The sequence below is a fragment of the Vidua macroura genome, chromosome 3 (genome assembly GCF_024509145.1).
Source record: "Vidua macroura isolate BioBank_ID:100142 chromosome 3, ASM2450914v1, whole genome shotgun sequence".
In the NCBI taxonomy this organism is placed as follows: domain Eukaryota; kingdom Metazoa; phylum Chordata; class Aves; order Passeriformes; family Viduidae; genus Vidua; species Vidua macroura.
In genome coordinates, this window is record NC_071573.1 from 71896523 (window position 1) to 71923488 (window position 26966).

The window sequence follows — 26966 nt, forward strand, 5'->3', positions numbered from 1 at the left end:
AGCTGGGCAGGCCGCCCGGGCGCGGGGCTCCGGCTGCGCGGCGGGGCCGCACCTCTGCGCGCCGGCCCTCCCCACCTGGTTCAGGCGCCTGGGTTGAGCGCTGCCCGGTAGCACAGGCCCCGGTGCGGGGTGGGGGGAAGGTGCCCAGAGTGATGCTCTCAGGGGCGCGGGGGCCGCGGCGGCTCCCGCCCCTCCCGGGCCGCCCGCAGCCCCGGGCCCGGCGGAGGCGCCTGCGCGCTGCGGCCGCTCGGTGCCGGCCGCGCTGGCGCCGCCCGCAGCTCCCGCGGCTCCTCTGCCTATTTTAGTCACAGCCGCGGCTCCGTGCCCGCCGCGGGACCGCCAGCGGCGACGAGCGGTAGCTGCGGGCTGTTGCCGTCCTGTCCGGGCGGCCCGGAAACTTTCCCGGGGCGCGGGGCAGGTGAGGGGCGCTCCTCCCGTGCGCCGGCGGCACCGCGGGTGGGGGCGGTGGCGGCGGGTCCCGGGGCCGGGGGTGCCGCTCCACCGGCGGCGGCAGGAGGGGTGGGCGCCAGGCTCCGCTGTGCTGCCGCCCGGCTAGCGGGGAGAACAAGCAGTCCCGTCCCTGGTCCCTCGCTCCCTTCGGTGGCTCTCCGTGCCTGGCTGCGGGCGCAGCCGGCACCGGGATCTCTGCCTGTTGTCCTGCCCGCGGAGAGGAGGGACGGGTTGCAACTTTCGAAGTGATCCTTTTGGGGGGAAATGGACCAGTTGCTCGGCTCTTTTCAGTTTGTAAAAAATTTTTTACATGATTGTTTTTGGATTTGGCGTTCGCACGTCGTGGGCTAAAATGAAGGTGCGGAGCGCAGAGCGCGGCTGCGGGCCGGCAGTGGCGCCCCTGGGCTGGGGCGCTCGGCGCATCTGTGAGCGCTGGAGGCGGAGGGGAGAGCGAGCCCGAAGGCACTCACAGCCTCGGGTCCGCTCCGCGCCGGGCTGCGCGGCGGCGCGGGAGGGTTTTCTCGCTGTGTGGATACTTTGTTGACTATGAAGAATGAACGTGTTGTTAAATTTTCTCTTGATTAAAGTGACTAAAGAGAGTAACAAATTTCTGTAGTTACTGACGCATTTAATTGAATATGACTTGATGCAAGGAGCATATTGAGCATTCTTTCTTATACCACTTTCCTATTCGTTCCTACTGCATTGTAAGAGGAAATTGGTAACTTAAACTGTAATTAACTCAGCTATGCTACCTCGAGTAGTTTGTCTTCACAGAAGAATTATTGCCTAAAATCTCTAGGCAGCTTCTGTGCTGTAAGTCCATAGAAAAGTAGTTTAAAGTTCTGCAGGTATAATTAATTTTTTTAATTGCATTGACTGTAAAGTTATAGAAACATACTCAAGTAAAGATTTAAGAAGTTCACTTGAATAATGTTGAGCAGTAAAGCTGTGGGATATGAATAATCTCAATAAAGTGGGTAATGACACGAGTGGGACACTTGGCACTGTCCCGTATCAGCTTGGCTGACTGGTTCTTACAGTAGAACCAAATGCTTTACAATTTTCTGGTATGTCTGTCTTCTGTAAATGTTTAGGTATCCATAAAATTCACTCTCTTTTCAAAGCTATTTTGGTGTCTGAACACTTGTAGACTATCTTTTTGGTAGTCTACTTTGTAGACTATCATTTCCAAATCTTTTGGAAATGCCTTTCAGAAGTTTGGTCTCTTGTGTAAAGCTGTTGTTGCATATAGCAAAATCCTGGAGTAAGCTCACCTCATTTATATTATGAGAATTTGTATTTTCTGACCTAAGATCACCATCTATTACCTTAACTTTCTATCAAGTTCATGCACCAAAAAAAAAAAAAATAGTTTTTTGAACTACAAAAATTTCTGTTAGGCTCAATATTAAAGAGTCTGCGAGTTTTTTCTTTTTTTTTTGTATATCTTCTTTTTTCTCCTCCTGTTTGCACAACAAATCAGCTTGAGTTCTCAACATCTGAATATTCAAATTCTTTGTTTGGTAAATCTAAATCCATATGATGGATATATACTGGATATTAAAAAATGCTCTTTTAATTATTTGTCTTATGCCCCATTAAGCTTTCATTTCAGAGGATGCTATTTTACCCCAACTTTCCAAAATTATTTTACTATGTTAGTTGTTTTTTTAACTCCTGATATTAATATGTGTCTTTGCTTTGAAGATTTAAGCATATGACTAAATAGTCTTGTGCTATATTAATCCTTAGTAGACATAATTAATGTTTTAAAGGCCTGAATCTGTACTTCCAAATTAATATTTGGCTGAGGTCACATAAGGTAAAAAAATTATAATTGCTTGCTCTTTTGTGGAACTGGTGACTTCTCCCTCATTCTTCAGTATTATTTGGCAATAGTAGGTGCTAGGACTAATTAATTGATCTAAAAATTAGTGATGTTGTTTTTTGACATTTTGGATATTTTTCTTTCTGGTGTTACCTGTAGACAAACACTTTAGGTCACAGCTTGTAGCTCTGCCTGTCTGCCTTTTCTCCTGATCCTCAAAGCAGTCTCCTTAGTTGAAATTCTGAGCCTGTGTCTAAGTCTGTCCTTGTGTCATTTTGCAGATAGCATCAATCTGTTTCTGTCAGCTTTTTAATACCACCATGATGGAGAAGTTCTCGTTTCTGCTATTTCCAGTATGTTAGGGGAGCTGTAATTATTGTTTGTGAGTAGTAAGTGACGTTTAAAGGTATTCATATAAAGACTTTGAGATAGTAAAGACAAAGCTTATAAAAAACTTTAGGTGGGTAGATTTAGGTTCCTAGGTTCTAATTTAGGCAATCTAGTAGGTAAGCCTGACCCTCATAAGTGTTAAATGTCCTCTTATAACTGTGGACTTTAAATTGCTTGATCAACACTTGGAGAAACTCCTTCCCATTATTTCACGTTATAGATGGTGATTTGTTGCATGAGTGTCTGTGAAGAGCAGTGTTTTGGCTGGGCTGTGAGGAGAATGAGATTGTCAGGTGCTGTATATTTAATTTAGTTCATTGGGTTTCCAGTCTTCTAATATGTGATGCTTTAGAGCTGAGCCAAAAGGGTGAGGTAGCCTCTATTCCCACAGTGGAGCAGTACAAAATTTTACTAATAAAAAAATATCAAGCATCTGGAAGGCTGCTTTGATCTGTGATCAGATGTAGCTGAAACTATTTCTTGCAGCCTCTTTTGGTGTTGAGTTGAAAGACTTATGCCTATATCTGTGTTTGAGTTTGGCTGTCTCTGCTTTTTCTGTTGGCATTTTAAGTGGTGCCTTTACTGGCACATGACTGGGCAGTGAAAGGCTGAAAAGATCTAGAGATCCTGCTGTTCTAGTGTAAGGAGTTTATATTGTTTGGAAACAACAGGAGCACCAGATGAGCTGTGTGTAAGATGAGCACAGACATAGTTATCCAGTTAGCAATTCCCTCCTGTTTATGAGCCCGTTAAAATGCCAGTCCTGCAGCCTCACATGGGCTCAGGCTTTGGCTCACTGTGTGAGAGGCTTTGTCAGGACAGTGAAACTTCTCTAATGACTCTCTTGATGAACTCATGTGAAAGAGCTGAAAGAAAGTAGGAGTGTATTTGGATAGGCCTGATGTTTGCTAGCAGTTAAGTGTAGAGTTTATGACAAACCCAGGCATTTTAATTAACCTTTGTGAATAACTAATATAGGAATGAAAAGAGGAAAGTGATATCTTAAGAAACAAAGTGAATTGTGTTTTTTGGATTAGATGTTTAGGATGAGATAATTTTTTTCCTTGATAATCATTTCAATCCAGATATAGATAGACTACATCTGTGCTAGTGTTTGATCTTGCAGGATGCCTCTGCACATTCTGTAGCATCCCTTAGCTGTGACAGGCTCTGGGCATAGGAGATGAACCATAAGAGAGGGTTGAGGATTTTTTTCTTCCCACTGCTTTCAGAAGGAGTCTAAAGCACTGATTAATTTTGAAAACTGTACAGCTTGTTTGTGCCCTGTACAATCACAAGGGTCTTATTGCCCAGGTCAATCACAAGAAAATAATAAAAGGAAGGAATGAAGCAACGCAAATTTATTTCACAGGCCAAGAAACACTCTCATTAACAGAGATGCTTCAGAATATATTCAAGTCTGCAGGAAAGAGTGTATTAACTGTGACCTAAAATTGTCTGCTGAGCAGATGAATTACATGGCAGTTAGTGATGACACACATCAGGGACATGCCTGTCTCTACAGAATTTGATTGAATGGAAATCCCGCTGCATTGTATGTTATGGAGCTTGTTGGCTCAGTGATGAAGTGCATATAGTTCATTAGTGAGACTCATAATATCTACTGCTGTGGCAGTGAGAAACCATACATGCCTTGCTGGAAGCAAGCTTCTCCTGTGTTTGACAGCAGTCATGCTCCTTCAGCTGAGACCTGCTCTGAGTTCAGAAGACCTTCTGTAGAGCTTGTAACACTGACTGCAGTTACCCAGAGAGACCAGCTTTTCATATTCTAAAGACAGTGTCTTGAAATCTTCCACTTTCTCCCTGTAGTTTGTTTTTAACAGTACCTTTTTGTTTTGTATTGGGATTTGCCCACAGACATTTTTTTCATTTAACTGAGGCAAAATGTATACGTGCTATATTTATTATTACAAAACAGAAACATCCCATGTATATTTAGATTAGAAATAGTCTTTACCTCTCTCAATTTCTCCAGTAGTCCCACACACAGACAAGAGTCTTGCAAGCTTGTTCAAACTGTACAGATCAAATGATTTCCCTAAAAGACTGGCAGCAGACTTAGCAGCCTCTCTGTTTTGGTAGCTATGATTTAGGTGAAAGAGATAGGAAAGTACTACGGATCTATAGACCTAGCTTACCCTTTTAAAGCTTTTTTTTTTCATGAATGACAATGGAAAGTATATCTTGGGAAGAGAGAAAATAACCCTAAAATCCATATGTATGTTTACTATGTTTCAGTTTAATGCATAGTGATTTTTTTTTTCCTCTCCTTGCAGGAGTCTCCAAGATGAATACTACAGCAATGAGCCCACTCACCGTTACTCCACTAGGTTTTGTTCCAGACTTTAAAAATTCCACCCTTGATCCTCTCAATGAGACTGCATGTGAAAACTGGAAAGAGATTCATCATCTTGTTTTCCACGTGGCAAACATTTGCTTTGCAGTTGGACTGGTTATTCCAACTACTTTGAATCTTCATATGATTCTTCTGCGAGGCCTGCTCACCGTAGGTAGGAGACTTATTCTGGAGACAGAAATGTGACTCAAATGGCTGGGTTTGACCATTATGGAGCTGGTCCCTGCAGCTTATGGTGAAATTACTGCCTCTGTTAATGGCCATTGTGCTCTGATGAAGGTGGTTTTGGTCTAAGACTAGATCTGTTTTGACCTTGATATAGCTTTTCTAGAAAGATTATATAACCCTTGGCTCTTAAAACTTCATATAACTGCAATTTGCAATTTCAAACCTATGAAGATGTCAGCTTGAAAACAAGTGGACATCATTTATGTCAGATGTAACTGGATTTTTAAAATCCCCTTATTTCAAATCAGTTATGTCTGATCAATAAGACATTTATTTTATACTTATTTTTTACCTTTATTTTAAGTAAGTACTGGGACTGTATATTGGCAGGTGCACTGGCTTAGTGTGTCTGAGGTAGGTGAGCTTTTCCTTGAGAACCTTGCTGTGAGCAAGGTGTTCTTGCTGTGAGCCCAAGTGTTCTTTTAATGTGGGTTCAAACCTGTGGCACTTGTGGGTCACCAGCATTATTTTTGTTGCTGATCTAGAAGTGCAGCCTTTCAATGGGGAATGTATTCTGTGTTCTGATATCAGTCATGTTTCTTCTGCCACTGTAGGAATCTTGTGACACCAGAGTCTGACTTGAGAGGAAAACCTAAATTTGGCATGCTTGAGACTGAGTGAATATGGTTTGATTTGTAACATTGCAGGCTCGCAGCTATTCCAGAGCCTCTGTACCTTGTGTGGGACAAGATCCTTGTGATCAAAGAAGGAATAGTGACTCATTGCAGTGCAAGAGGGATAAATCCAATCCAACAAGAGCATGCTCAAGTATTTTTAAGGGAGTGCTTATTGGCATTATAGTGTGGGTCAATTTTATGATAGAACTGTTTGAATTTACAATGCTCTTGCATTTTCTATTTTATAGTTAGGATAGGGTAACTTCTTAAAACACACTGCACTGGTGACCAAGGGTCTGAGCAATGCAAGGCTTTTTATCTTGGCTTTAAAAGCAAAAGGAGCTCTGCACTTGCTGAGCCTGCCATTTTGATCTGTAGGTCTTGTATGAGCAGACAGGGAATCAGAGCTTTGCAAGCTGGGGTGGCAGCAGGGAGCAGATTTACTCAGTGAGCAGAACGAGTAATGAGGCCTGGTTCCTAGGGACCTATTCCCTTTGCTTTGACCCTCTCCCACCTCTGCTGCTCTGCAATATTGCTGCTCTTCAATACATCCAGACCTCCCATACCTTGCAGTCTAACTAATAAGCAGATCAAGAGTCACTATATTTTGATTTTTCTAATCCATATGTAAGTGCTGCCTCATCAGTTAACAATCCAGACAGAGTAGATAGCACTGAGTTCATTAAGTCAATGTCATCTTCTGGGAGAAGGGGGTAAGAGCATTCATTTAGCACTGTCTCCTTTTTGTCTTTGAAGGAAGCTTAAGGGAAAATATAACTATGACCTCTCCAGCCATCTCTGTTGGATGATAGGGTCACAGTTATCTGGGAGACACTCAGTAATACATAATCCATCGTTTGATAAATATTGTCTTTATAGGCTGAAGATGGAATCCTATTCATACACAATGCCTTGTCTTTTAAAGCAAGAGTCATTATTCAAAATAAGGCAACTAAAAAAAGATTAAGCATTTGGAAATTTTGTCTTTGATGTTACACAGGAGAATTCAGGTTCCCGATGTGACCTGGTCACATCAGCAATAATAGGTTCTTTTAATTTTCAAAAATATCTGCATATGACTTTAGGAAGTTTTTATGCAACTCTTCCTTGCTAATTGGATGTGGATGTTAATTTCTAGCCCTTTTTTTGTCTAATTAATGCAATGCAAATTTTTGTGAGCTGCCTCATTTCCCCCCATATCTTTTCTACTTCATTTCAGTAACAAATCATCATGGACTGCACCTTTCTGCTTGCCCCATCCTGATCTGAATTACTGTGATTTCAATATTGCAGTCTCATGTAATAGGGCTGCAGTCTACCAACCTGCCCTCAGTGCCTGTTTGCAGCATTGCAGTGATTAGCTGTTGTTGCATGCCTTCATACAGAGAGCTTAACTGTATTAAAGTTTGTAGAATATATTGCTTTTCAGTGTAATTATACTCAGTGGACATATTCTTGATGGTTTTCTAGGAATGTTTATTATTTAGTGAAATTTAACTTACTCCTCTTTTTTTAAATTTTTACAGGATGTGCATTATTCATCATTTGGGCTACTCTATATCGTTGTGCCTTGGACATAATGATCTGGAATTCTGTGTTTTTGGTTGTCAACCTTCTGCATTTCATATACCTGGTGTATAAAAGAAGACCGGTATGTATAAAAGCTAAATTTTACAAGCACTCTAGTAAGATGCAAGAAAAGGAAGTTTTGCCCATGTTTGCTGGGCAAACCAATGGATTAGTACACATTTTCAGCAGAACACTTTTGTGTTTGGCCCAAAATCACACTCTGGACACACTCTGGAAGTGTGCAATAACTTGTACCAAAAAAAAAAAAGAGAAAACCTAACTGGAAATAAGCTCTTTATCAATTCAACACCGCCTGTGCAAGAAAGCAGCCAAGAAATTAGCTGGCAAGGCAGCATGAAGCTTGACTTCCGTCTTGCCTAGGAAGTAGCTAAAAACTAACTAGATTGATCTGTTTCTAGACAATTGTAGATGTGTAGTAAATATTTCTAGTTCAAATTGCTCTTGGAGGGTCATCTTACTACTTAAAGGGTAACTTCCTCTTTAGTTACTAAATTTAATTACTAATGCTATTTTTTCAGCCTATTCAATTGATTTATGTCACCACTGAGATGCAGCACGTGATGAAACTGCATTGTATTTCTGCTAGGTAGCCATGGCCATGCTGTCCAGCACACACACAAAATAGCAGTTGTGGTAAGGGAGAGCCAGTGAGGCCAGGCTCTGCCTACTCTGTAGGTGTCCACAGTTAAATATCCTATCCAAATTAACATGTTCTCCTGCCCTTCCACCCCCCCCACCACGACAATTAAACCTTTTTAATCTTGAAGCTTGTGATCTTCTGTCAGATGGGACAGGAAATGGCGACCAAAGTCAGAAATTATTGCAAAAGGCAGGAATGCTCAGCTGATAGAAACCCATTTCCCTAGGAAAGCAAGCCTTTCATCTTACCTGTATTTTAAAAGTGAATTGTAGCATCCTTAAACATAGGTAATGGTCCTTGACTTTGTACCTGTCCAACCCTTTCCAAAAATCTAAATAAAAGGTTAGTGGTGAGTGAAAAAGCATCTTGGGAGGATGATGTGCTGGTTTGGGCTTGAGTAAAAAAAAAAAAAAAAAAAAAAAAAATCACCCTGATCACCCTGTAATGTGTAAATCAATACTGAATGAAGGAAATACATTATTTTGTAATTACAGTTGTCTACTAAAAGCTATGTTGGCACAGATTGGGGTGCTTTGTGCATTATGGCATAGATTTCAACCTATTGAAGAGGCAGCTATTTTCACTAAACCCTCTAGTAAATTTGTTAGCAGAATTATTTGTAGGAGTTAGGTTAAGTGGTAGAAGTGATTGAAGTATTCTGTGGGTGGATACAAAAAGAAGGAATTTTGTGAGAATATGAAGTTCGACTGATAAACTGAGTCACCAAGGTTGGTAAAAAAATTGCATCTAAGAGGGGGAGGCCTGGAGCACCTGCCTTTGACTTTGCTTTCTCTTTCTATAGCCCTTGCCCAGTGTCAGAGTAACCACAGCAGGACCAAGGTGCTTGGCATTCCCATAAACTCTGCACTGCTCACACTCTGGCAGGCAACCACAGCATATAAAAGGAGGCTAAAGGTTAAATTGCATCTGTCTACAAGAAGTTGATAAATTGAATACGTGTATTAAAAAAGGAAGAGGCTCTACCTACAGCAGTGTTCCTCCAATATGGAACACAGATTCACCCAAAGATTACCATCGGCTGTGCTGTGTGACCTGAGCAACTTAAAAGCTTAGCCAAAAATTAGATCTGATAGACTAGCCAGGTAGTGCTGTTTGTTTGCATATTAAGGCTTAATTTCAATAGTCTTCTTTCCATTGAGAAATTACAGTATCTATGAACATTGCATGGAAAATATTATGTTATTTTAATTGCTGTAATACATAATATTTTCAGTAATTATTAAAAAAATATATGAATCTTTGCTGCAAACTATGGTCAACAAGCATACTTGAAGTGATGGCTGATAGTCATGCATGTCTTTGTAGCTGTGTAACATGTTTGTTATGAACCCCAAGGCTGTTTTAAGTGTTTTTCCTACAGGAGGAAAAAGACTAGGGAGAAAAAAAATTAAAACTCTTAGGAACTAATTTTTGAATGAGATTTTCTCTCTGCAGCTATGAGCTGTATTGCTCATCTCGATCAGTTTTGGTAATTCTCACAAAAGATCTTTCCAAGGAAAGAAAGGAATGGCAGAATAATTACAAGTTGGTCATATTACAAAATGAATAATTGATATGTTCAGTTGTTAAATATTTATTTTATTAAATGGAGCATGCAAAAATCACAGTGAGTTTCTTTTCTGACCAGAAGATTATTTCTGTGGTTTTGATTCCTTGGAGCTTTACAAATTTGGCTTTTTTAGTTGGAGTGGAAGCTGAGTCTAATCATTCTGACTCGGAGTTCTGGCAGCATCCCAGAATATTTCAACCCCTGCTGAAGAAAACATTACACCTACCCATATGGCTTGTTTGGAATATGACCCACAAGCATGACTGGAGGAACAGTCAGCTGTGCTTGGGAAGGGGGAATGGTCTGTTATAAGGGAGCCCATCTAAAGCACAGCTACAGCCTGCAATCTGATCGGTCTTTAAGAAAGTGGCTACACCTGCTTTCCCCTCAAAGTATTACACACCAGAGGAAGATCATGAAACATGAACCATGTGCCAGTTAAGGGATTGGATTAACACTCCAGGGCCAAAATTTGCCCTCCTGTCTGTGTGCCTGGTTTTGGATTCAGGAGTCTTGGGAGCTACATAAATTCCTTTTTCAGATGGAAATGTATTTCTTTAGGTTGCAGTGGTCATGTATAGAAAGAGGTGCAAATTAAATTGGTACAGCTGTTAAAAATGGAAGTTCCTGGAGAACATGATGGTAAAACAGTCATCTAACCTTGTGGGTATATGGACCATATTTTGAAATCAAACAGCTCAGGACAAATCCTTAACATAATACAAATTCTCTTGCGTGTTTGTTTTTAATCATTGTTTTGTCTGTGTAGATGTCCTCTGAGGGATTAAAGATTGTGGCATGAGGAACATACAGGAACTTCAAAACCTGGATTTCATATGAGTGTAGTTGCTTGTGGAATATTTAACTAGTAATTGATTCAGTATGAAACCAGTGTAACTTTAGGTTACGTGATGCACTGGACATAATAAGTCCATGAGCCCTGATGTCACTCAGCCACAAGAGCTGATGTCACTGCAAGGCCATTCCTGATAGTCTTGGAATAATGGTGGTGACTGAGAAAAGTGAGTGAGGAACAGAGGAAGCAAATGCCACTCCTTTCCTCAAAAAGGGCAAGAAGGAGAACCCAGGGACCTGCAGCCTGGTCAGCCTCAGCTTGATCTCTGAAAAGAAGGAATAGATAGTCCTGGAAAACATTTCTATGCACATGAAGCACAAGAATGTAATCAGGAGTGGTCAGCAAGGATTTACCCAAGGGGAAGTCTTGCTTAACCAGCCTGATAGTAGATGGAAAAGAAACTGATTGAATGATCACCTCCAGAGGGTAATGGTCAAAGGTTCAGAGTCCTGATGGACATCAGTGACAAGTGATGTCCTGTTTGGGTCTGTATTGGGACCAGTGCTATTTACTGTCTTCATTAATGACATAGACAAAGGGATTGAGTGCACCCTCAACAAGTTTACAGATGGCACCAAGCTGAGTTGTTTGACACACCTGAGGGACGGGATACCATCCAGAGGGACTTGGACAAGCTTGAGAAGTGGGCCAATGGAAATTTCATGAAATGTAACATGACCAAGTGCAAGGTGCTGCACCTGGTTGGGGCTTCCCCCAGTATCAACACAGGCTGAGGGATGGACAGATTGAGAGCAGCCCAACAGAGAAGGACTTGGGTGTGGATGAGAGGCTGGACTTGGCCTGGCAATATGCACTCACAGCCACAGAAACCCAATTGTATCCTGAGCTGCATCAAAAGCAGTGTGGCCAGCAGGGTAAGGGAAATGACTGCTCTGATGAGATCCCACCTAGAGTGCCTGAGGTCCTGAGCACAGAGATAGAAGTGTTCTATGAGGAAAGGCTGGGAGAATTGGGGTTGTTCAGCCTGGAAAAGAAAAGGCTTTGAGGTGGCCAGATTGTGACCTTCCAGTACTGGAAGGGAAATTACAGGAAGGATGGAGAGGGACATTTTACATGGGCATGTAGTAACAGGATAGGAGGGAATGGTTTCAAATTGAGAGTAGGTTTAGATTAGATATTAGGAAGGAATTCTTTACTGTGAGGGGTGTGAGGCACTAGAACAGATTGCCCAGAGAAGCTGTACATGTGCAATCCCTAGAAGCGTTCAAGGTTAGGTTGAAGATCTGATGCTACCTGGTCTCATGGAAGATGTCCCTGCCCATGGCAGAGGGGTTGGGACTGGGTGGTCTTTAGGGTCCCTTCCAACCCAAGCCGTTTTATGATAACCTTCCACGATGAAATGACTGGCCAGATAGCTGAGAATGGTGAATATCCTCAACCTTAGTTTTGGTAGGGTTTTCAACACTGTCTTGTATAAAATCCTGACAGAGAATGTGTTGAAGTGTGGCCTGGATGAGGACACAGTGAAATGGATTGAAATGTGGCTGAATTGCAGGGCTGAGTGTGGTTATCAGAGGTAAGAAGTCCAGTTGGAGCTGTGTACTACACATATGTTAGTGTGTGGTGTGTAACCCTGGGGCCAGTGCTAGTCCCAGTGCTGTTTGACATCTTCATTCATGGTCTGGGTGGTGGGGCATATGTGAACCCTGATGACACAAAACTGTGAGGAGTGGCTGATAGGCCAGAAGGTTGGGAAACCATCTTGAGGGTTCTCAGCAGGCTGGAGAAATGGACCAACAGGAACCCCATGGAGTTCAACAGAAAGTGTGGAGTACTGCAGCAGGGGAGGAATAAACCATGCATCAGCACATGCCACGGACTGACCAGCTGGAAAGCAGCTTTGTAGAAAAGGACCTGCAGGTCCTGGGGGAAGAGTTGAACATGAGTCAGAAACTTCCCTCTTTCTCTTCTTTTCTGCCATTCTTTCTTGGTTGTTCTTCCTTATTCTCTCTTCTATGTATATTTTCTTTTTCATTATCTGATGCTTACTGTTCTAATTTATCTTCCTCATGGCAAATATGCAGGCTTTATTCAGGCTGCATCTGCTTTCAGGAAGGCTGTAATATTGTCTCATCCCCTGCTTCCTTCATTCAGGGAAGACTTCCAGGCTTAGGATTTCAGCCAACATCCTTTCCCTCATTGCTGCTGCCTGAGTTTGGGTGGGCTCTTAGATGTGGGATGTTCAGATGGCAATGTTTTTGGTTTTTTTTTCTCTTCCCTTATCACATGTGGTTTCAATATAATTGGTTTGTTTTTCAGGGCTTGCTTTCCTACTGCAAGTAAGCCAAGAAGCTCAGGGATGAGAGGGGCTCCCAGGAGAGCCTGAGGGATAGCCACAGTGATGTGTGCATGCAGTGTGAAAGACAACCTCATTTTTTTTTCTCTGCATAATTCTTGCCCAAGTCCTTCCTATTCACTATTGCATCAACAGACATATCAGAGGGCTCCTTGTATGTGATTTAATGTGCCACTTGGATGGAACAGCATTTTAAAGCACCAGTGTGCCATCCTGGCTAATTTTAGATAAGGTTTTGGTCACCCTGTCATAGGCAGTGTTTGTGGATAGACATCACACATTTACCACTTCTGTCCTTGCTTAATCATAATGAAGCCAAAGATGTCCCTCAAGCTAAAGCTCTTACCCGTTTTTAACTAATGCCTCTGAGTTTATTGATGTCTCTTGTTTTTCCAATCTAGATCAAGATAGAGAAGGAGCTTAGCAGCCTCTACAAGAGAATGTTTGAACCTCTCCATGTACCTCCAGAGCTCTTCCAAAGACTAACTGGACAATTCTGCAACATTCAGACTTTGAAGACAGGTCAAGCCTATGCAGCAGAAGATAAAACATCAGTTGATGATAGGCTAAGCATCCTGCTGAAGGGGAAGTAGGTTCTATAAAAGCTTGGGGACAGTATTATGCTTTGTGTCATGGCTGAATAAATTAGAAAATTATTGAGGTTGCAATTGTCTGTAGTGTGTTATGGTCTATAGTCAAATAGTCTATACTTATAGCCTATTTTGTGACACCATTTTCAGGTGACAGTGGTATCTCTTCCTGGGAGCATATTGTGTATCCACTTACATGTGCGGCTGCATGGATTTTAGTAGGAATAACATTTGTGTAATACCAAAGGCAGTGTCTTGCAAAATAAGCAAGAGATTTGTTTGAGTCTTAGATATCCTAGTTGTCCCCTCAGTCCATTCTCAGGTTTTAAGGCTAAAAACCATGGTACATAAGGGAAGAAGAAGTATCTCTCCAGTAGGCTTTAAAACAGCAGGCCTTTGGAATCGATTCATTGTACTTGAACATGCAAGTAGAGAAGGGCAGGTGCACTGCCCAGAGGCAGACAGAATCCAGGTGAGAAAGGGTAAAATATATGCCCATGGCAAAGCTGTAATCTTGAAACTCATACTAAATTCTGGCCAATATTTTAACCAGTTTCTGTTGACATAACAGCAATGTCATGCTTCATTGCTTTTCTTACTCATTACCACAAAGCTGCTTACCTAAGGGAAGCCTGATTCTGGTCTGGCTGTGTAACATGACCTTTCTCATATTGAATAACAATGTTTTGTGGATACATGCCACGTTCATCAATTCTCTATTTGTCTGGCAGCCTGTTCTACTTGGAATCAGGCAGAAAACAGGGTAGCTCTGGGAGTGGTGTTCCAGAAGATAAATGTATTTATTCCTGTTACCTACTGCTTTACCATTGTCAGTAGTTCTACCCAATTTTTGATTAAATTAATCAGCGTCCATGATTTTAAAATATTGTTTCATACATTTTTATTTCCAGAATGAAGGTGTCTTATCGAGGGCATTTTCTGCATAATATTTACCCCTGTGCCTTTATAGATTCTCCTGAATTTCGATCGACACAGATGAACCGGGGTGAGAAATTCCAGGTACATTTTGTTTTAAATGTCACTGAATATGAGCTGGTGAGACCATTAAAAAAATAGAGTATAAATTTGATCAACAGTGAACTGTTTGACTTGCATAATTTTGCTATCCTTCTAGTACAGGTGTTTGAAGATGGGCCATATCAAGAATAGTTTTAAATGCTGCAAAACAGTATTATTGTAGGTGTGTATTGAGCAGTCTGGCTTTTGCTATTTTATTCTCTTTTACTGTTTCCAAGTTTAATTTGTGTTAAGAGATTGTTCAGGATAAATAATTTAAGAGGCAGTTTTGATGGAAAAAGGTGATATGAACAGGTCTCATGACTGGTTCAAAAAAAAGAAAAGGGAAAAAGAGCTACTGTAATAATGAAAGTCTAGAAGTTCTGGCACTAGTAATTAGAAGTTGGTATTTATAAAAGTGTATTAATACTTCTGTCATTTTGCAATTTGTTAAAGAAACATAAGCTGAAAATGATCTCAGTATTTTGAACAAAAATATTCATATGGGGAACAACAAGGACATATTTCTCTAGCAGTGTAATTATACTGGTATATTAAATATATTTTATTATAGTTTGGGGAGGTGGAATACTTTTAGACAAGGATAGGTTTTTTCCCGTAGAAATGGCTATTTTGCTACCTCTTGCTTGATGTTCTTTAGCTAGGTGTGTGTAATAATGACCGGACTGTGACTGACTGATACATCCACACTGATACCGAGGCAGAAGGGGAGGGAGGCAGAGCAGTGCAGACTCTAAAATCAGCCTGGCTGCCCTCTTGGCACAGCCCCTTTCTCTTGGAAGCAGCTGGATAGGAATCGGCCCCTCCCAAGGGAAAAGGGCCATGCCTCAGCTTCTGCCTGCTTTAGAAGTTACTGTAATCTGGAGCAGTGTACATCCTTTGTTCGTGGGCTCTGCTTGTTACTGCCATGTGAATACCAGCAGCCTTACCAAGAGCACACAGATTCAGTCTTAAGGACCCCATCTGCTGGCAATGCTGGAGAATTCTTCCTGTGCCCACAGGCTGTATATATTACATTCCGTGGGGTTAAAAATCCACGGATATATGACAGTATTTCATTGCTTCTAGGACTTAATGGATTTAAAATTCTTTTTCAGGATGTAATGTTATCTTGTAAAAGCAGAGAACGCCTGATTTTGATTTATTCATAGATGCCTGACTCCCCCTTGCAAAGCTGTCCCCTGGGTATGACCAGTGTGGGTTTTGGTGTGGCATTGCCCTCTGCTGGCACAGGGGGATGAACCTGGCAAGTCCATCCTCCCACGAGAGGGGGCGAGATCCCCTGTAACTGCCCATAATTGGATTATCAATAACTGAGCAAACAGAGCCTTGGCTCAACTGCTACAAGGTTGTACTTGTGGCATCAGCAGGGCTGACAGTTATGAGAGGAAGATGGAAATATTTTTTTAAATCACTAAAAACTCTTTGATGGAGACCTTTAGGTGATGCCAGTTGCTCCTGTTTGGTGACAGTGATGTAAAATCAAGCTACATATAGGCCTACTGCAAGTACTTGTCATCACTATAGGACTGACTTAATATATAAATTTCCTCCTACATAAATGCTTTTACGGTTTGGGAACTCATGACATATTTTCCCCTGTTATTATCCCCCAGGTTTTCTGTAAAATAAACTGGCTATACATATAAATTAAAAATATAATGATAATAAATTGCTGAGAATGCTTACATTTGTAAATATCACATTCATAACAAAGGGATACCAAAAAGCTTTATGGCTTTAAGAGTTATTTTAACTGGAGTCACAAATAAAATGGTACCACTTCTTTTAAAGCATGTTTAAGTGTGCTCATCTTAAAACATTTTTAAATGTACTTATTCTGAGCATGTTTTTTTTTTTCCTTTTAGGTCACCATTATTGCAGATGATAACTGCAAATTCCTGTGCTGGTCCAGGGAACGGCTGACTTACTTTCTGGAGTCTGAGCCATTTCTTTATGAGATCTTTAAGTACCTTATTGGCAAAGATATTACAAATAAACTTTATTCATTGAATGACCCAACCTTAAATGACAAGGTAAGCAACTTTTGTTGGGAATTTTCCTCCCACATACAAATGTCTTTTTACTTCAATTTTGAATGCTCTTAAAGCACCTTATTTTAACCTGCTGCCATCAGCTAATGAATGCACTCTTGTGGCGTTTTAGTGCCAAGGTGTGAGTCAGTGCAACATTTCTGTTAGAAGCAACATTTGCTAAAGGTAGTACAGTAATGTACAAGAAAGATGAGTAACTGAGATTCAGAACTGATCAGCTTGTGGAAATATTTCTGCCTAACTATTAGACATGATGGCCAGTAGCTAAAAAGGTGCTTCTCCCTGGATATCTTTTCTCACTAACAAATTACTGCCTTGGTAAAAAGAAGCTTCAGAGTTTTTTTCTATCTTAAAAAAAAATTCTTACTGAAGGCAAACAATTACATAATACTGATTGCTAGGAAGAATAATTTTCATGTGTCTTTGAGGGTTGCAAGTGCAAAAAAAAAAGGCAAACATTATGTTGATATGATGCAGTTAGTGGAAGGAATCATAAAATACATATAAAATATAAATAAATAAAATTAAAATATAATTTATATATTTATAAATATATAAAGCATTAAGTGGTCTGGGTGTACTCATGGATATATGAACTATCTTGCTTTAGTTTCATTTTGTCTCCTTACTTATTCCTTATCAAAATTTTGAAGAATTAAAAAATTCAACAAATTTTGCTTCTCTTTTGACTTAACATCTGCACACTTTAACTTCAGTTTGTACTGAGTCCTTGTTTTTTGTTGCAATAGTCACATAAATTTAAGATTATAGTAGCTGGTTTATTATGTAGCTGGTAAGTTTTAAAAATGTATGTTGTAAAAATTGAGTGAGCATTTGGGAAATTTGTAGTATCTTTTTATTCTTCCTAAAATAAAAATCCTGCTGCATGAGCTCTTCCTGCATAACTTGGCATGAGAACTGTTAAATAAATTCTTAATTTTCCCATTGCCAGTGCTCTATGTACATATTGCCTCTCACAAGCTTCACTTTCAAATATAAACATTATATTTGATGTCTTTAAAACTTTGATGTCTTTAAACTGGTGTCAATCTCCATCAGAAAATATTGGGATTGACTTCTGTACATAGGGGACTATGGAAATAAAATGATTATTGATTATTCATACTCAGTATGGTAATAAGAAGGTAAAACTATCAAATTTTTTTTGTTGGAAAACAGAAAATTATATTTAATAGAAGAAGTATATTTATTTTAAAAGTATATTTATTTTTTAAAGTATATCATATTGTATTAAAGTATAATTTATGTTATAAGGAAACTTGTGATTTTCTCCTACCTAAGGAGACTTTCACTAGTGTTGGGAAAATAATCATTCTTTTCTGCATGAAATAGGATACTAGTTCCTGACTTGTAAAATTCAGTGAAATGGAGTTATCCATTATAGTCTTGTCATTGATTGCTACCTTTCACATACACCTAAAATAGCATTCTGACTTGCAGTAATACCTTACAAGGTACAATGTATGGCTTTATATAAATGTTATAGTAGAAAGGCTTCTCAGGAAGGCTACTCAAAGCAAAATGGAAGCTCCTCAGACCATTTGACAGGGAGAGGATAATGTTCACCTGATGCACTTAGTCTGCAGTAGAATCAAGAGCCAAATGGTCATCTACTGGGAAGGAATGATATTCACCACTTTTCTAACATGATGAAATGAAAAGCCAAGAAAATGAACTTGCTTCTGTTAAGGTATAATTACTTCTATATATAGCATGTTGTTTTGTTTAGCAAGGAGGACCAGCCTCATCATAAAGACTACATTTAATTGCAGAGCATCATATTTAAATAATGAATTACCAGATAATAAGCCCCAAGCTTCTGTAAGAAAATACATGGAAATTTCAGTACAAAAGTGATTTGAGATTGAATAATTAATGTGCAGTTTCATACTTGTCAGTGTTCCAATTCCAGTATATTACTGGCATTTTCTATTGTCATTTAAATTGATTTACACTGCATAGAATCTTCTCCTATAACAATTTTCTTGTATAATCATGGCTGAGACCAGAGCATCCATTACAAGGGAAGTAATAATTTTCCATTTTTATTTTAATTTGCTTGATATCTTTTCTTAAAGTAATCATATTTTTCTTTTTTAGGCTTCAAAGAAGATTGACCGGCAGCCCAGCCTTTGCTCTCAGCTCTCTGTGATGCAGATGAGGAACAGCATGGCCAGCACCAGTGACAGCGAGGATGGCTTGCAGATGTTTCTTCGTGGGACTTCCTCTGCATCCTCTCTTCGTGAGTGCTCAGAATAGTTCGTGCCAGTTTTGAACACAGCTCAGGTTGACCATTAGAGACCACTGCAGAGCTCCTGCTGCCCTCTGTGGGGGCAGACTCTAGCTTTTTGGGTGCTGCTGTATTAGCTAAATGAAGGGACTTAACTATAGGGCACTGATTAGATGCATGAGGGTTTGTGTTTTAAATGCAGATACCTCATGTACATACTGGAAAAACACCCAAACATGTGTAGTAATAATCTTTGGCATAATGTTGATGTTTAGGCATAATATGGAATGTTTATAGTAATGGGGCAAAACTGAAGGTACAGTGCCGGTCATGGTAGTTTGTCCTTTGGTCCCTCACTGGTGCTTGTAGAAACTAAAAACCCAAACAAAACATTTTCCCTCAGCAACTTGGTGTCCTGCTTTTCCTCCTGAGGTAGTTTGTATTGGCAGGGTCTGGAGGAATGTGGTATACAACCAATATTTTGATGTCACCTGGAAAATCTCCAAGTATCCTGTCAGGCTCTCCTCTGCTGTACTTTGTATGACAGGAGTAGTAGAGAACACATAAAGTGAGAGAAGAAACCTTTTTACTTCTATTCTTTTAATTTATTCCTCTATGGAAACATTCTAAATTATTCTTTCTAGGCTTTTGCTGTCATTTGTTTTTAGATCATCTGAATCTAAACATCAACATTAGCCTGAATTCTGAAGGCAGTGTTTCAATAAAAAAGCCCCAGAGGATGTTCAGTTTTTGCATTTGGCTTAAGCTATTAGTTTAACAGCATTTAAAAGGATCATATAGGATTATTTATTTTGATTTTGGAAATATTATTTTTTAGTGATTAGAATTCAAATATATGAGGAAAAAATACTGTTATTGTTATTTGTTATATGTTACTTGTTATGGTTAAAGTCTCTGCTAAGAAGAGGAAATATTTTCAAATATTTGCATCTTTCTGTTTAATTATCTGTTTTCCGTTGTGTTCCTCACAGTTCTCATCCAGTAACACCTTCAGACCTGGAGGGACTATCTGATTTTACTCCTTAACATTGGTGTAGTCTGCATGCCCAGATAGATGGAAGAAAAAGCCCTACTAGTGCTTCACCCTACTAGAAGATCAGGGGTGACACCTAGGATATAGTTTGATGAAAATTCCAGCATTGTTTTCTTATTCTCCTCCATTCCCTGCAAGGACATTCAGAGGCAGTTGAGGTAGTAAAAGACCTCTCTACATTATCAGGTCCAGCTTCATGTCCAAAGCAAGATCATCTAGAGCAGGGCCGTGTCCAGTCAAGCTTTGAATATTTCCAAGCTGGAAGATTCTCCAGCCTCCCTGGGCAACCTGCTCCAGGGACTTAGCACCCTCACGATGAAAAAATTTCCCCTATTGCAACTCCTGCTTGTTTTCCTTCTTTCTTTAGTGCATGCCTCTGAGAAGAATCTGGCTCTCTCTTCTGTGTTGCCTTCCATTAGGTAGCCAAAGACAAGAGTCAGATCCCCTGGGAGCCTTCTGTTCCTAAGGCTGAACACACCCAGCTCCTGCAGCCTCTCCATCACTGCTCCAGCCTCTGGCCATCTGGGTTGCACCTCCACTGCTCTTGCTCCAGTATGTCCATGTCTTTCTTGTACAAGGGGGCACAAAACTGATGCAGCACTCCAAATCCTGTCTCACAATTGAGGGGATTAATCTCTTTCAGTGACCTGCTGGCTATGCTCTTGCTTATGCGGCTCAATATATGCTGCTAATGTGGCCCAATATATCGATGGCACACTTCACTGCAGGGGCACTCTGCTGACTCATGTTCTATTTTGTGTCCACCAGGACGCCCAGGATTGTTTCTGCAAAGCTGCTTTCCAACCAGCTGGGGCCTAGGCTGTAATGCTGTGTAGGTGTGTCATGTCCCAGTTCAAGGATTTATGACCTTTAATGAACTTGGAGTTTTTGTCAGTTCTTTTCTCTTTTTCCAATGGCCTGTCCAGACTCACTGCCCTACCCTTTGGCCTGTCAGCAGCTTCCCTCACTACCTGGCTCTGTGAATTTGGCAGGAGTGCATTCCATCCCATCAATCAGGTCATTCATATCTTGAATATTATAGGCTGTGGCTTTGGCCCTTGAGAACACTGCTGGTAACTAACCACCTGACAGCTGGATTTTGTACTGCTGTGGACCACCCTGTGAACTTGGCAGTACAGCACATTTTCCATTGAAGCTGTAGTCCATCTATCCAGTCTGTTTCCCATTTGTCTGGAAGGACCCAGTGGCAGATTGTGGAGGGTTGTGCTACCATCCATGTAAACAACATCCACTGTACTCCATTCATACACAGAGGCTGTCATCTCACCACCAAGAGTGGTCAGATGCAATCAGCATTCATGATGGCTTTCCCAGTCACCTTCCCACCCCTTGTGTGCTTGTACATGGCTTCCAGGAAGCTCCATAATCATCCTGGGAAATGAATTTAGACTACTAGGCCTGAGTGTTCCATCTTCCCCTTCATTAAAATGGCTGTGATGTTGGCATTTCCATTTGTGTCCCCTGACTGCAATCACCTTTCCAAGATGACAGAGCAGGCCTTGCAATTGTATCAGCCAATGCTTGGCACCCTTGGATGCAGCCCATGTGGTTCCACAATCTGTGTTCACCCTGTGGACTGGAGGTGTTCCTAACTCAGTCCGGGTTTCCTCTCAGTCAAGCATCACTCTCTGTCTCTACCACTGGATGCAGAGTCCTAGCAGGCCTCAGGACAAACCTCTAAAGAAAAAACTCATAACAAAAAAGTTCTTGAATATCTCAGACTTTCTCATGTTCCTGTGTCCTGTGCATCACTGAACTCTTGCCTCACGGTTACCCTGCTCTTTCTTTTGTTGCTGATTTATTTGTAGATGCCTTTCTTGTTGCTCTTCACTAGATCCAGGTCGAGGTGAGGTTTGGCTTCCCTCATTTCATCACTGCACGCTTGGGCCACGGTTCTGTGTTCCCTCCAAGGGGCTCATCCCCACTTACACTTTGTGTTTGAGATCTGTCAGAACTTTGCTGTTCATCTATGCCAGCCTTCTACCATACTTGCTCAGCTTTTTGTGCGCTGGAATGGACTGTCCTTGTGTTTTGAGGAAGGTGTCCTCAAAGATAACCATCTGTCCTTAGGTCTTTTTGCAGGCCTTGTCCCATGAGTTCCTGCCAAGTAAAACCCTGTGCAAACCACAGTCCCCTGTCCTGTAAGATTGTAATTCTACTGTTTGTCTTGCACACCACTCAGTATCTTAAACTCCACCAGCTCCTGGACGCTGCAGCCAAGATTACCAGCTGCCTTCACTCCCTGATGAGTTCTTCCTTGTTCATCAGTGACAGATCCAGCAGAGCGCCTTCCCTAGTTGACTCATCGATCACTTGCGCAAAGGAATTGTCGCCTACGTTCCAGAGATCTCCTGGACTGCCTGCTCCCAGCCCTGTTGCCTTTCCACCAGATACCAGAGTGGTTAAAATGCCCCACGAGCACCAAGGCCTGTGATCCAGTTGTTGAAAGAAGGCTCCCTTCTACTTGCTCTTCTTGATCAGGCAGCCTGTAGAGATTCCTGCCACGAAGTCTCCTGTGTTGGTCTGTTCTCTGATCTTTAAACCCTCGAGTGGCTTTTCACCTGTTCCACACGGCAAAGTTCCATGAAATTGAATCCTTTGGGTGAATTTGCACAATCAGAAATTGTAAAACTGTGTTTGTGCGAGTAGTTAGTGTTAAAATGTCTCTTTCAGGCTTAACAGCAAAACTCTTACACCAGTATTTCAGCTTTGGGAGAAAATACTTGAAATGCATGACAAGTTCAGCTGTAATTATATAAATCTCCAAGATGCACTTGTGCTTAGCACATACTTGATAAATACACTTTTCTCTGTTGTACTTTTCCTTCGTTTGTGTACCTTTTTTTTTTTTTTTGGTATACAGGGTGTGCTTTACCCAAGAGAGAGGGGTTTGTGTGTCTTTTATTTTCTGAAATTCCTCTGCCCAGCTGAGAAAGCAGCCTCCCAAGTCCAATGCTTTCCCTTACTTTTGGGGAGGCAGAGGGATTGCCCCTATACCAGTGCAACACACACCTTGGGAAGTATTGTTATTTATTGCTTCTTTGTATTTTGATTGTGAAATTTCTGATTTCAGTAGAAGGTTTGTTCATCTCCTTGAACTGTAATGCTTCAATCTTTGTTTTTGCCAAGATAGCTTGTTAGTTTTTCCTGGGTACTGTCATTGCAAAGATGGGGTTGCTACCAAGGTGAGCTCTGCTTAAAGATCTATATTCAGTGCTGATTTTGGCCATGTATGCACTTTTTTCCAGATCACAGGGAAAACTGAAAAAAAACCTTCCATTTACCTTGCCACTGCTATGTTTTAAAAATCTTCTGCTGGGTCCTCTCAGTGCAACAGCTGGGGTATTTTTTGTCTGTTGTTTTAAGATTTCATATAAGGCACATGCTGAGGCTTACAGTTACAGTGCTGTTCCCTGGATTCTCCTTCTACAGGCATACATTTGTTTCTTTAGAACAAACAAACACAACCCAAAATCCTCAAAAGATTTTGTGAGACATATGGAAATGTCAAACTTTTTTTTTTTTTTTAAATTAGAATAAAAAATTAATTGAAGGGAACTTACCTGTATGGGAACGCTACAGGAATACTGTTTTGTCATTACTAGGTGATTGTTGTGTGGACAAAAGCCTCCCACTACAAATATAATTTTTGACTACTATAATGCAAATAAGTTTTCTTCTCCTAATTGCTATATTCTTGAAAACATGAGCGTTTATATTTTTGTATAATCCCATCTTTTAAAATTACGCTTTTATCAGTGCTATAAATGATAAGCTTTGACTCATTTTCTTAAGAAATAATATTAATCCTTTTTCCTTTTAAAATATTTAGTAATAAAGGTTAAAATTACTAATTATTAGGTCCCAAACTACAATTACTAACAAAAGTATGTTTTGAATTTAATTAATTAAGAAACTCAACTAACTGTTTGCTTTTATATTAAGGAAATAACCAACAAGAGTTCTATAATGCTTACGGAGTGAGTCGTTTGCAGCATGATGTTTTCTGTTGATAACATCACATTAACTCAGCAGGCATCCTCAAAAAGGTATTAAAGTGGGGTTTGTTTATCATGTGACACTTGTGCTTGACATCCCTGGTCCATCTGTATGTAATTCATTAGTAAGTGAAATAGAGGTATGTCTTTTTCCAAAATCTGAGTTAAGCAAAAATAGTTCAACCTGATCACAAGCCTAGTTTCACCTGAGTTTCAGTCCTTTTAAATAATATTTTGGTATTAGTTTCTATTCTGTAATTCTATTGCTTGACAGCCATTCAGATATTTATTAGAGATACAGTCTCTTTTTCTGTGGTACTTGTTTTAGACATCTCAGATTTGCTGCATCTATGTTTGTTAACTTCTAAGCTGAGCAGGAATGTAAACAGGTTTTGGTTTGTTAATGCTTTTAGTGGTATTATCAAATTATATGTGGTTAAATTATATGTGGTTAAAAGCAGGATTGGATTTCACAGGAATTTTAATATGTATTTTGGTTTAGGCCCTCAAGAAAGGGCAACAAAATGTAGTGAAAGGAAGGTCTGATTCAGTCACTTGAACATCTGTCCAACACTCAGTAATGGCATCAGTAGACAAAATTTTGTGTTTGGAGCAAATAAGAGCATGTCTTTGAAACAAACAGACTGAGTGAATTAGACTTTTTATTGGATCCTGTTGTACAAACTTATGGCTGCTTACTTCTGTTTTAAGAATTAAGTGGTTTTAAGCAGAAGAAAACCATTTTTAAAATTACAATAAACTACACTGAAACAAAGATCTAAAAAAGAAGCTGGAATTGTAACTCAGCATTTTCAGGCACCCTTTTACCTTTGGGTATCTCACAGAAAAGCCACTTATATCCAGATGTACCCACAGACTTTGGGTGGGGCACATTAGCCAATTAATTGATCTAGTTATCCTTTCCTTAGGCTATAAAACACATCTGTGTGGAAAGAAATGTTTAATAATTTCAGTATCTAAAAATGTGCTTGAGTAACCCTGTATTGTGGCAGTTTAAGTAGTTTTTGAATCTCAAAAGAAAATACTAATACATTTTTAACATAAAAAGTTCTGAAATGCCAATTCCAAACAGTGTCTTTGTGAATGTGACTTAAAAATGCATTTGTTTTGTAACTTGCTGGTGTTGCCTGTGGCTGTATGTTGTTCTCTGTGTATAACATGTACAGTGTAAATGAGTCTTTCCTCATAAGTGGACTTCCTTAACACAGCACTTTATACCTGATAAACGTTTTTCAAAAATAAGTGTGTGTTACAGCTATCAGTATTTTTTTCAAGAATATTTAAATTTTTAGCTTGTATGCAAACAGTCTGTTAACATGGCATTTATCTCTTGTTGTTTTCTTCTCAAATGGGATTTCAGAGATTTCCATAATCTTTTTGGTCATCATATACTAGCTGTTTGCAACCTCATACTGTTGCAGTGGTCTAAGTCTACAAGAGGGTACTGAGAAAAATACATGTCCATGTGTAGATTCAATTTCAGAATAAACAATGGAAAACAGAATGGTTCAGCTGATGTCAAAGGAGTGCTCTGGTTTGACCCTCATACTGAAAATTTAACTGCAACAGAGGTAGTTTGCAGTGGTAACTTGCACAAAAACTCCATTTTATGTCTTGACAGTGATAGCTGTGGTGTGAGCTCTGCTCTGGCAGACAAGTTTCTGCCTTTCTAAAAGATAGTTTTGTGGCAGTGAAATCACTTGTCAGTTGAAAGTTATGTGGCCTTTGCCTGTAAATCTTGTTTTCTCCGTGGTTATGGGGATATAAATCTTGTGTAAGTTTTACATTATCATGCTGTGTAAAGCTGACGTGTCAGAGGAGATTTAGGTCAGTTTTTAGGATAACTCTCTTCACCCAGGGCATGATTGGGTAGGCTCCCCAGGGAAGTGGTCACAGCACCACACTTGGCAGAGTTAAATAGTGTTGTGTCTAAGTATCTGGACAATGCTCTCAGGCACATGGTGTGACTCTTGGGGTGTCTTCTGCAGGGCCAGGAGCTGGACTTGAGCCTGATGAGTTCCTTCCAACTCATCATGTTCTATGAGTTTATGCTTTAAAGTTGTGGCTTTGATGATGTGCCCATCCCAGGTTTGCCCAGTGCACTGAGGAACCTTCCCTGCAGCCAGGCCAGTGCGCAGATGTACACACCCTTTGTACTTGGGGCAGCCACTCATGTTGCTGTAGTTGAATGGAGATGAGTCAGTGGGTGAGAAATGGTGAGAAAATGATCTCTGAGGAACAAGCAGTGGCACCCCGTGCAGTCGGGGTTTGCGCTGAACTTGGGGAGAATGCTGTGTCTGTGGTTTGCAGCATTGCTGGTTCGTAGCAGTGTGGCTGTTCCATGTCTAGAATTTCCTGGTGCCTGTGGCCAGATAACAAAGCAACCTTCACTTATGAAGCAGCTAGGGCAGGATAATCAGATTGTGTCTACTTTGTCACAAATAGGTCTATGTAGCAGGTGTGTGTTGTTAAATTAACCGGTAATTTCTTTGTACCTGTGACAGGCCCAGGCCGCACATCTCCTTACCTGAGAACTTCAGCAAAGATGAAGCCCATAGAAGAAAGTGTTGAAGATGATGTCTTTGAAGCACCGTCTGCTGATAAGCTTGAACTCCAGCGGCTGCCTTAAACAGTTGTGTCCTCAGGTGTATCAGAGCTTGCACAAAGCTCCAGTGCAACAGGAAGGAGCTGAATTTGGGAGGAATCCGAAAACAAAGCCCACCTCTCCATGTTTGAATTTACTGCAGCATATGCCAGTGGTTTCTAGATGAAAATACTGTGTTTTATTTTACTTCTAAATAAAATAAATAAAAACTTTTGTGGGTTTTTTGTTGCTTCTTTTTGGTTGCTTTATTTCTACTTCGACTTTTGCCATTATAAATTTAATATTGTGTTGCTGACTAGCCAGAAATTTCTAGACTTACTTGGTGGAGAATATCCCCAGTTTCATTTGCCTATGTTCCTTTGAAGCCTGTATCTTACCATTTTCAGTGGGAGATTTTGAAACTTTCCAAAGCCATGTTGCTGTTATCAACCATCATTGTTGTGTCAGTCTCATGTGAAAAACACAGTC

At 40.4% G+C, this 26966-nt stretch overlaps 1 protein-coding gene across 3 annotated transcripts; it reads left to right on the forward strand.

Annotated features, from left to right (window-relative positions):
• Window positions 1-335: 335 nt before the first annotated feature.
• On the forward strand, window positions 336-26717 carry BVES (blood vessel epicardial substance). Of its 3 annotated transcripts, XM_053974246.1 has the most exons (9): window positions 336-418; window positions 4969-5202; window positions 7420-7544; window positions 13268-13455; window positions 14368-14476; window positions 16363-16530; window positions 18670-18811; window positions 23820-23923; window positions 26398-26485. In XM_053974246.1, exons 2-8 carry the CDS (start codon window positions 4980-4982, stop codon window positions 23885-23887), a joined length of 1023 nt encoding a protein of 340 aa, XP_053830221.1. In that variant the 5' UTR covers window positions 336-418; window positions 4969-4979; the 3' UTR covers window positions 23888-23923; window positions 26398-26485. The 3 variants fall into 3 exon arrangements, with proteins under 3 accessions (XP_053830221.1, XP_053830220.1, XP_053830222.1); XM_053974245.1 differs by lacking the exon at window positions 23820-23923 and having other exon boundaries at window positions 26398-26717; XM_053974247.1 differs by lacking the exons at window positions 23820-23923; window positions 26398-26485 and adding an exon at window positions 19792-19814.
• Window positions 26718-26966: the final 249 nt, after the last annotated feature.